The following is an 11,298-nucleotide window of genomic DNA, read 5'->3' as shown; positions in this document are numbered from 1 at the left end:
AATAAATTTATAAAAGAGGATGACTAGTACTAACCCTGATAGCAAATATTTATATAGGGGTTACTATGTGTCAGGCATTGCTCTAAAGGTTTTTTTTTAAGATTTTATTTATTTTTTATTTATTTGGCAGACAGAGATCACAAGTAGGCAGAGAGGCAGGCAGAGAGAGAGGAGGAAGCAGGCTCCCTGCTAAGCAGAGAGCCCGATGCAGGGCTCCATCCCAAGACCCTGGGATCATGACCTGAGCTGAAGGCAGAGGCTTTAACCCACCGAGCCACCCAGGCGCCGCTAAAGGTTTTGAAAGTATTAATTTACTTAATCCTCACAACACTCCAGAGCTAGGCACAATTATTATTCCCATTGTACAAACAAGAAAACTGAGGCACAGAGCTATTAAGATTCTTTTAGTACATTAATAAGGGATCCTATGTCAAGCAAAAATAAGTGCAACCCTTTTAAAATAATTAAAACAGAAATGATAAATGCAAGGCAATGTAGAGACTTAGTATGGAGAAAAGAGGTTTTGTCAGAATCCCACAAACTACTTCTGACAGTGTCCGTAACAAAACACCCATGACATTAGGCCTCTTCCTGCTTCAAACCCTTGTTGACACTGGTTCTCTAAGGAGGAAAAAGGAGACTGAGAACTAGGCCTCGGGGCTTCTGAATACAACTTCACCAGCTCCCAAACACCTGTTAGATCCGGTTCTCAAGAAGTTTTGAAGTTTCGAAATGTATCCTGGCTTGCTTGCTTGCTTTCTTTTATAAAGATTTTATTTATCCAGCAGAGATAAACACAGCTAGAGAGGGAACACAAGCAGGGGGAGTGGGAGAGGGAGAAGCAGACTTCCCACTGAGCAAGGAGCCCGATGTGGGGCTGGATTCCAGGACACTGGGATGGTGACCTGAGCTGAAGGCAGACGCCCTGCGACTGAGCCACCCAGGCGCCCCCCTGGCACTGTTTCTAAATCAGTCCCTTGCTGGGTCTGGAGAAATTTGACAGTCCCTTTTCCAACTGTGTTTAAACCTTTCACTTGAGATTTCAGAGCCAATGTTTCATTTCTAGTAAATAGGGAGGAGCTTTTCTAAAAGTCACAGGTTAAAAAAAAAAAAAGATTATTTATTTATTCATGAAGGACAGAGAGAGAGAAGGCAGAGGGAGAAGCAACCTCCCCACAACGCAGGGAGCCCTATGTGGGCCTCGATCTCAGGACCCTGGGATCCTGACCTGAGCTGAAGGCAGACCCTTAACCGACTGAGCCACCCAGGAGCCCCTAAAAGTCACAGTTATAACAATCTTGAACCCCTCAGTCCCGCTCTGTTCCAGGCCCCATAGCCTTTGCGGGGTCTATCGTTTGGTCAGGCCCAGCTGGGTCCACATGGGACCAGAGCCACAGTGTGTTATCAGTGTGTGTGACCAACTTAGCGATGGTAGAATCAGCAACGGGCAACCGGGCTAATCCCAGTGTGAAAAGAACATTTATTTATTCAACCAAATGCAGGACTCGAGTCTCTAACATAATGAAGAACATGGGCTTGTCCCCACCCACCCCAAGTCAAATGCCGGAAGTCAGGAGCAAACTTTGAGGCTAGAAGAGAGCAGTGGTGTAGGACTGAGGGTGCCCCAGTAGATTTTCACGCTCAGATGGGTGCAGCAGTGCTTTGGGGAAGTTCCTGAGCTACCAGAGAGACGCAAGCCCAGCCTCCCCCTGGGGAACAATGGGGGACAATGCTCTCCCGACACGGGGCCTTAGAACCCTGGCCAGAGGCAGAAATTCCGGCCAGACCAAGGTGCAGAGGCGCAGGGGTGAGCGTGGGGGTGAGCGTAGGGGTGGGCGGTAGGGTGCATTGCTACATTGTCAGGGACCCTGAAGCGCACCGAGGCCACTTTCCAGACCTAACCCTCTCCAAAGTCAGGCTGCGAGACCGCAGGCCTGGAGATGAGCCCTGCGCCACGCCCCCCTCCCCGCACAGTGGCCCAGTCCAGGTGGCTTTGTGAGTCACCCAGACCCTTCGTAATAAGCCCTCGGTGGGTGGGGCCGCCTCGCACTTTCTCGCCCCTTCCCAGCCGGACTCAGCCCTCGGCCGATCGAGCTCCCATCGCCGGCGGGCCGCCGCCGCCCGCTGTGCCCGCCCCACCGGGCATGCTCAGAGCCCGGGCGGGCTCCGACTGGCGGCAGGCAGCGGCCGGCGCGCGGCGCCGGGCCCCGGCGCCCCGGTCCCTTTAAATCCGGCCGGCCGGTTGCTAGGCAACGGCGCGGCCCGCGCTGGCGCTGCACTGCAGAGGCTCTATCCCGCGCCGGCCGGGCCGGGTCGCGGTGGCCAGTGCCGAGCCCAGGGCTGCCGCCCGCCGGTGGTGGCTGGCTTCGGGGAAGAGGGGCCAGGGCCCGCCGGACCGCACCCACGTCTCCAGGTACGTCTGCGCGCGGGAGCGCCGGGGCTTCCCCGGACACCCCGCTGAGGGACCCCCGGCCGAGACACCCGGTCCCCGCCCCAACCTCGGGGAACCCCCCCCCCCCACTGCGGCTCTCTGCTCTCCTCTGAGCGCCTGGGGAGCCAGGGGAACAGGGTGTGGGAGTGGGGTGCGGAAGGAGGAGTGGGGTCAGGCCTCGCCCGCTGTCCCTTCCACCTCCCCCAACTCCACCCGCCAGGGAGTAGGGACAGGGGAGGTGGGAGGGACCGCCCAGACCCGAGCCCCCTTCTCCCCACTGGAAGCAGCGATGGCAGGAGTTTGTTAACCATTTACGGAGAAAACCCCCAAACTATGCATGCACAGATACAGCTTTAGAGCAAGAATGTGACTTCCATACTAATAAAGTACTCAGCCTTTGGAATTAAGGTGACTCCGTATCTTTTCTTGTACGAGGAATAGTTTCACACTAATAACAAAGAATTGGAGGGTCAAAACCGTTTCCAGGGCCCAGTTTTCAATGGTACTTTGCTTCACTCTCAGTATCTGCCAAACAATAGGGGAGACAATCTGTCTGTCCCGTGAAGTGAGCACTTGGCTCAAATGTTAGGACCCTGAGAGATTGAAGCAAAAAATCGAGATCACTTTCCTTTTTTACCGATTTCACAAATTAACCGGACTCTGGGGGAGGAAGGCAAGGCCTAGGCTCCAGCCTTCTGCTAACGTGGCTCTTGGCACGCTCATTAATAACAAGCATGCTCCCTCGGCCACCAGCCGTGGCTCATTTGTTCAGTAGGTGCTAAAGGCTGGGAGGCTGGAAGACACCCTATGCAATACCTACCACCATGATTCTTGTCCTGTTTGATATTTGCACTGCTTGGGGACGGAAGGCGTGGTGGTGTAACAGTTGGGCAAGTGGGTTGGCAAGTTAAAAAGAAAACTTGCTTCAAAGTGTCTGGCATCACATTTTAGATAGGCCACACGGCATTCTAAGTATATCACTTGTCGTTTTAAGCTGCATCTCGGATATAAACACGGATTTGGGCATTCTAGTTAATTATATTTTCTAATTATGCTGTGGGGATTTTATTTTCAGTTCAAACTGGAGAAGGAGAACAGCGGCATCTGATAGAAGACCTTGGACGTCGGAGAGTGTAAGTACAGTTGTGCGGGCTGGTATCTTGTTACTGTTGGTGTTCAGAAGCCCAGAGCCTCACCCAACATCAAGTCTTCAACCTCGAAACTAGATCGTTCATCTGCACTGTCGGTACACTCTCAAAAAAGCCTCATGAAAATACAAAAGAGAAAGGGTCCTGGGGGCTTTAACTAAGCCAAATAAACTTTGAGGGGAAAAAAATAAAAGTCCTTTTCCTACCGTGTCCCCCAAAATACTATTGCATACACCAGTGGAGAAGTTATAAGACTGTATAAAAACTTGGTTAGAATCACAGCATTATAGAATTTTTAGGAAGAATATCAAGGCTCATACATTCAAGAGATATTTGTTGGTGGCTACTGTGTATAGAGAAACAAAGATGAGTAAGATGCCAGGAGATCACAATGTATCAGTGAAGCAAAAGTATGATGAAATGCTGTGGGAGCAGCCTGGGAAAAAAAATCAAGAGTGCAGAGTCATCCTTGCTAATCTTCAAACTGGTACTCCCAACTGTGATATTTCTAAGGAGTTATTGGCGGCTCTGAAAAACACTGGGGCATTTGGAAAGTTCTGGACAAAGCAACTGGAGATAAAATGAAAATATCTTCAGTTGTGGAAAAAACTACCTTAGAACCACTTTGGTTTCAGAAATGTGGGGGCATCTGCCACCTTCGGGATTTGGGGCTGACTTTCCCCCAAATTAATATAAGATTTGAGTTTAGGGTCCTCACTGCTTGTTTTAATAGCACCTACATTTTTCCCCCCAAGCTGACTCTTTCTGGGGTGTGATAACTTCCCGCTGGCAACTTTGGAGCACTTCTCTTTGGAGAAGGGTTGGGTTGTTTGACTGGCTGGTTTCTGTTCCAAGGGAGGGGAAGGAAAATCTAAAAAAGAACAAAACCTGTTGTTTACAGGGGACTTTACAGTTGCTTCCGGTTAGGGTTTTATTCGTTTCTCTTAACCACCTGTGAAATGGGTATACATTGTCCCTATTTTATACCTGGAGAAACTGAGACTCACAAAAGGTAATTTTCTCATTGTTCTAAAGTGTGGGAGTCAAGATGTCTGCCACCCCTCAAGATTCTTTCACTATCATCTTCACACTCCGTTCCTTTCGCGAGAACTTCCTTTTCCTTCGTCCCCACAGTTCTGCACGCTAACAACGTGTTCCCCCACCCTGACTTTGGGCACTTCATTTGGGTCCTCATTTTGGTATTTAACATTTTTCTGCGAGCCAGTGATTCTCAAGAGGGTGGACAATGTAGAAGTTCCCCTAGAGGGGCGAGAATTTTCTCCAATAAGGAGAGACGGTAATGATGGTAGTGCTTTGTGCCTGGGAACAGTGGAGGCAGAAAAAAAAGGCCGAGAACTACTGCTTTTAAGTGAGAACAGATCAGACAATCGAGCAAAGAAGCCAGGCCAGTGACTTTCTTTGTAGCAGACTTTTTTTTTTCCTCCTTCCTTATTTTGGCCAAGCAGTTTTTCTGAGGGTTGGAAGAACTGAAACCATCCAAGAATAATGGGGAAAAGTTCCCTGCACTAAGAAGGGCCCTTTGTCTTCCCCTTGCTGCCCCTGAGCTGTAACTACAAGCCACGCCTCTAGTGGAGGCTGGCTTAGGGGGCTGAGGGCCCTGACAGCAGTTTGACCATCCCAGGTTGGAGAGGACCTTTTGCAACCGCCATTCCCAATTTATGAAGTTTGCGACGACGAAGCACTCTGGCGGGGCGAGGGGGTGGGGGAAGCCTCTGGAGGTTTTCCAGAACTCTTTCCCAGTCCCTGCCTACCCCCGCCTGGAAGAATGATCGCATTTTGCAGACAGATGTAGATTTATGCAAAAGAGTTGGTCCTGAAAGTTCGAAATCAAATTCCAATGTAAATGAGATAAGGCAACGGAAAAAAAAAAGTCTTTGATTTTTAGCTTAGCAAATTTCCCTAAAGCATGTGATTTTAAAAAGGAATATTTTAGAAAACAAATAATTAGATTTCACATAGTTAACCACTTACCCACGTTAATATGAGTCTATTCCCCAGGGCCCCCTACCTTGAAAATGGAAATGAGATGGTTTTGTGGGTTTCTCCTTTCACAGCAAATAGCTGTGCATTATTTTCTGGAGCTATTTGAGGGTAGCTGTGTATTCGCCTGAGATTTTTATGGAATGGTTTGTCTGAAGATCCATAATAAATGATCATTCTTTGCTTAGCTCTGAACAATTCTTTTATGTGACATCACGTTACATTATACATTTATTTGCAATTTCTCTTATCAGTGGTTCCCAAATTCTTAAATGAATATAAACTACTTCCTTAAGTCAGGAGATCCCTTACTCTCCACCCAAATGCCCCACTACTTTGCCACCAAAAAAGAAAGTCACCAGAGGATAAATGGTGATGTTTTCAGAGAGACACTAACTAGAACAATCAGGAGTCTATTATTAATTTATGTCAGGCACAAGGGAGTAGATGGAGCCATATTAGGGACACCCTTGTCTTAACAGTGCAGTCCCAAGGATTTCTGGGGGATTGCTGTCTTAGAGGACCATTAATGTTATTTTTTGCCACATGACTTCGGATTGTTTTCCTGTGTTCTGGCTTGTTTGTTTCTTGAAATTTTTCATCTCTCTTGGACCTCCTTCCCTTACCCTTTAGTCCTTCAGTGGCCAATGTAGTGTTGGGTAGGTAGTTACAGTAATAAACGCTCACAATTGATCCACTAAAAACACATGCTTATACTTTCAGTAATGGCTTCTGGTTTGATTTGCCCTATTACCCAATCAAGTTTATTGAGAGCAAAATGGCTGCCCTGGCAGGGTAGAGGAGTGTCATTGTTTCAAAGCATATTCCTTGTCCTTGCCAGAGAATACTAATGTCATACTTGCTCTGCATAAAAAACAAACAGTGCAGTTTGGGAAGAGAAAATGAGACTGGCAGCTTTTACCCCCCAGTCTGGGCATTGCCATACTCTGTGACTAGATTTGGGAACAAGCCCTTGAAGAATAACTTGCCAATGAAAGAGGAAAAAGAGAAAGAGAGAAAGGAGGAAAGAGAAGGAAAGAAAGAAAGAAAGAAAGAAAGAAAGAAAGAAAGAAAGAAAGGCAGGCAGCTCAGAGACCCCTTGACCCTGTCCTGTGTAAGCCATGGGAGGGAAATTCCAGAAGGCTTTTCAGACCTTTCTCTTTCTGTCCTTTGATATGTGACATGCAATTCTCCTTACCCTCCCCCCTTCATTTTTCCTCTTTCCTTTTGTGACCATTTAAAAAAAGTACCTAAGCTCTGAAAGTAGTGGGTTGTTTTCTTTCAGTTTGTGGAATGAAACCAGCCAAAGAATAAAGAGAATTTTAGAGCAAAACACTGACCTGGACATCAGGGTCTCCGTTTTACCACTACAGGCTGTGTGGACTTGGTCAAGTCACCTGACTTCTCTAAGCCTCAGTTATAAAGTAAATGGACTCTTCCCAGTCCTTTGAAAAGCACTGACTGTATCAGGAAATGATACAGAGGCTTCAAGGAAGAAAGGTGGTGAAATTGAAGAGAAAAAAATACATACATTTTTTGCCAGAGATTTATGTGGGAGGGTTGGAGATAGAAGTCACTTTCTCAAGGTGCAAAATTATTAATGAAAAAAGTTTTCTTCTGTTTTAACCTTTCTCTGTACCCAGGTCTTGATCTCAGATTTCTCATTATCACTGTCTCCGGGGATACGGTGGCCTTCCCTTACTTGCCCCCTGCACACCCCCCTTCCCGATCAATCTCACTAGTGCCTTTAATCCAGAGTCAAGTACAGGAATAGTAATCTGTCTCCCATGGCTGCCTGATTAGAAGCATTTGTATCTTTCACAGAATTGTCTGGTAAAACAGCGAATGCTATAAAAGGTGACTGGCAATTAGCTTCACTGTCTTCTCTCTTTCCTCTGTTCTTTTCTCTTCCCAGCACCTGATAACTCCCAGCCATTTGCATTCATATTTCTAAGGGACTAGAGAAACCAGGATTAGGAGGATCTTCCCCTTTAAGGAAAGATAGAGCATAGATGCTTCTGGGTGGTAATTTAGTAGAATAGTAAAAGTCAGGACTATTTTAAGAGAAAGGAGATGATGCTTCAATAGCAAACATAATACCATGAATTTCAAATCTCTGTTTATGAATGTGGTCTGGTTAACTAAACTTAAAGCTTGGCTTATATGGCTTTTGAACCAATCATTCTAACACCTTCACTGAATATCTGTGTCTTTCCCTTTCCCCAGAACCAAGTAGATGCCAGTGGGGAATGTACCCTTGGGGATAACGAGGACCTTCCCTCTTTGTTGGGTGGGATTAGGCATGTTCAGTACACACAGATAACAAGTTTACTCTCTCACCATAGCAAGGGAAATCTAACGTCTAAACTACTTGTTGTTGAGAAACATCCTGGAGGGATAATATGCCAAAAAGTGGTTATCTCAGAGCCATAGGATTATGAGGGTGATTCCTTTTGTTTTTTTTTTTTTTGTGTGTGTGTGTGTGTGTGTGTGTGTGTGTTTTCTGTATTTTCCCAAATTCTACAAAGAGCTTCCACTACTACTAGAATCTTTGTATTATATGAAATGTTATATAAATATGTGTTACACACTAAGTGATATTATAACATTATAATCTTTAATAGTAGTAAGGAAAATATTACTTTAAAAAAGAAACACAGCAATTGCCATTCTCTGTTGCCAAGATAAAATTGTATTTATGTGCATGGGAAAAATAGATGCAGGCCTACTTTGATTTTTCTCAGCGGCGATGCTACAAATACATTGCAGCAAATGAATGTATAAGCTGAATAAAGCAACCCCCTCCTTTTTCTTCCCCTTTGGCAATCGCTGCAGTTGCTAGTTTGGTGGTTTCAAATGTCAGCGGCCTTTCAGTGTGTGTGCTTGGGTCCTCCTTTATCCCTGCTCCGGGGAGTAGTTATACTCGATCAGATATTTCCGTATGCTAGGAAAGCTGTGTGTCATGGATTCTCTTTGAATAGGGAAGATTCCTTTTGGAACAAATAAATATCCTCTAATTTTTAGAAACTTGGAAAGTCGGTTGTGATTTGCTATGGTATGTTTCCACCTGAAAACTATGCTTGGAGTCAGTATCTCAAGAAGAACACATTCGACGGCGTGAATATTTTCATTTGTTGGCATTTGGTTCTCATCATGAAATTGCTGTCAAAATGGATAGAATTCTGTACACTTGGCAGTCTTGTCTAAAAGCAAAGCCTAAGACTGGAATAGCAGGAATTTGCAGGTCAAGACAGAAGGGCATTTGGCAGAGTTACTCAGAAGGAAGTCTGCATGGTATACTTTACCAAAAGCAGCTCACATTGCATTAAGCCCTGACGTTTTAGTCACTTTAAAGAATGACTAAATAGTCCAATGCAAAAGAACTAGAAAAAAAAAAAATCAAGCGCCTTGGAAGCCCAGGTATTCGCCTACTATTAATATGATGAAGCTGTTAATTCGAAATCACTTTGATTCTGGAGAAGCAGTTCATTTTTGTGTGTACGGTTGCTTTCCCATACTAATGCCTTCTCTACAGTAAATAGCCCCAAGTGTCCACTGATTGGTTACACCGCGTAGCAATGGACAATCTGAGCGCCGGAAGCGTCCGTGAAACTTAACTGGTGTTCATTTCGTAAAAGAGGGACCGGAAACACTCTCCGTGAGTTAGAGGGCGACCTTCCTCAGCTACAGGTTCTCTCACCCGTGAACCACCACAGGTAGCTCTCCCCATTATACCAGCTGCCAGTGTAAAGAGTGTGCCTTGATTTTAAATTTTGTCTTTCAGGAATTGGACGACGTACCTGGAGAAATGGATGCTAGAAGAAAACACTGGAAGGAGAATATGTTTGCTCCTTTTTTTAGTGCACAGGATATTCTAGATGAGGCTTCTCAGCCTGAATCTTCTTCTGAACAAACGACTTTAGATAAGGCCAATAGAATAGAAGGAATTTTTAATTTGTCTAGTAGAAAGTTTCAAGAAGAAAATAAATTTAAGAGGAAAGAATGTATTTCTCAACTAAACGAAAAAGAACAAGAACCAAATTTGAGAGAGAGTAAGATAAACCTTTCAAAGAATGAAGCAGACACAAATTCTGTCTCCTGTGACTCATCTAATTTGGATGTGGTGACCGAAGAAAGCTTTAATAGCACAGAAGACCGTTCTGCCTGGAGTACAAAGGAATTACCAATCCTACCACGACCAGACATAAAGAAAAAATTTACCGAAGGAATGTCTCCCAAACTTCGCCTGAATCTTTTGAATGAAGAACTGGAAGAGCTTAACATGAAATGCAGGAAAATAGAAGAGGAATTTGAAAATGCCGAAAAAGAACTTTTGAACTCCAAGAAAGAAGTCCCCGCAAAACCACTCAAGTTCCAGGAAACAGGGGAGAAACTTCAAAGAAAGACTGGGAGCTTCAAGCTTTAAGAAACGACCTCTCCGAAAAAGCGACAAACGTCCAGAACCTAACCGAAGAACTCCAGCAAGCCAAAGAACTCATCCACAGGCTGAGCCTAGAGAACCGAGATTTGAAAGAGGCTGTTAGGAAACTCAAGCGGCAGACCGAGGTCGGAAACGCACTCCTGAAAGAAGAGATGAAACTGTTCTATGAGCTAGAGATGGAAAAGATCCGCGGGGAGCTGGGCGCCATCAAGAACGAGCTGAGAGCTGAGAAGACCCTGCAAGCCAGAAACAACAGGGCCCTAGAGTTGCTCAGGAAACACTTCGCTTCTGTGACGTCATCAAGTCCCCTGGACAGCTTGACGGAGGATTTTTTTTAAAACTCAAAAAATAAAAAAAAAAAAAAGCCTTTCATGAGGCAAATCATGGAGCCAAATCAGTGTTTCTTGTGCTTTCTTTGTGTGCTACTTAAAATGTGGGCGGTGGGAGGTAGTTGTTCATTTGGGTGGAATCGGGCTATCCGTGAAAGTGTGTAAGCCTTACTTTCATAGCTTCTGTTTTCTCTTTCTTATGACGGTATTACAAGAGTCCAAATGGAAATGAAGCTTCAGAAATTTCTTTTTTATATATATCTACTTCACTCAAAGACATGTAGTGACTCACCAAATCATTTATGAATACAAATCAACAGCCATTTTGTGATCTTGTGAGCAATATGTCCTTGGCACGTGAATATTCTTCCATCTGTGTTGGTTGATGTTAACAATAAAAATCTTGTTTGTGTGTATAAGCATAGCATGCGTCTCTGGGTCTTATAGCTGCCTGTTCAGACTCAATGGGACCCTAAAAATGTATCTGCTTTCTTTGAGATTCAACCTTAATTAGCCACATATAAACATCTCCGGAAAAAATGCAGCTTCCCCGCCCCCTTCTGTTTTCCCCATGCTTTCTCCCTTGACCTGGCCAAGGTTCCCATAGACTGCGAGACGACTTAAGGGACACGGCTGTGACCTTTGCCAGAGCCCTGATTTTGTCCGCAGTAGCTTCTGCATTTTCTCATGTTGGCCAGCAAGGGGCGTTGTTGACACAGTTCTTCCCAAATTCCACCAGGGAAAACTTACCAGCTTCCTGCCTGGTTTTTGTCACCAGCTGGCCCCTGACTGGGGTGAAAGGTATAAGATGTCACCTAGGTAAGCCGTTGGCCAGCTGGCTTGGTTTTTCTGGGAATCCGGTCCTGTCAGGGGCCCGGGCAATGACAATTTTGTACTTGCAGAGAATACAAATGTCCTGCTTTGGTCCTTTGGTGGAGATGTTAGGCC

General features: G+C 45.4%; 1 protein-coding gene across 1 annotated transcript; it reads left to right on the top strand.

Moving 5' to 3' along the window:
* The first annotated feature begins 2,105 nt into the window (after positions 1-2,105).
* Positions 2,106-10,782, top strand: CCDC160 (coiled-coil domain containing 160). Its single transcript, XM_047716788.1, is given in 4 exon segments — positions 2,106-2,413; positions 3,507-3,564; positions 9,365-9,962; positions 9,965-10,782. Coding segments are annotated over 2 exon segments (969 nt in total). The 5' UTR covers positions 2,106-2,413; positions 3,507-3,564; positions 9,365-9,388; the 3' UTR covers positions 10,360-10,782.
* The last annotated feature ends 516 nt before the right edge of the window (positions 10,783-11,298 follow it).

Source organism: Lutra lutra, chromosome X (assembly GCF_902655055.1).
Source record: "Lutra lutra chromosome X, mLutLut1.2, whole genome shotgun sequence".
Taxonomy (NCBI): domain Eukaryota; kingdom Metazoa; phylum Chordata; class Mammalia; order Carnivora; family Mustelidae; genus Lutra; species Lutra lutra.
The sequence above is the reverse complement of the archived record's forward strand: the minus strand, read 5'-3'. Positions and strand labels throughout refer to the sequence as shown.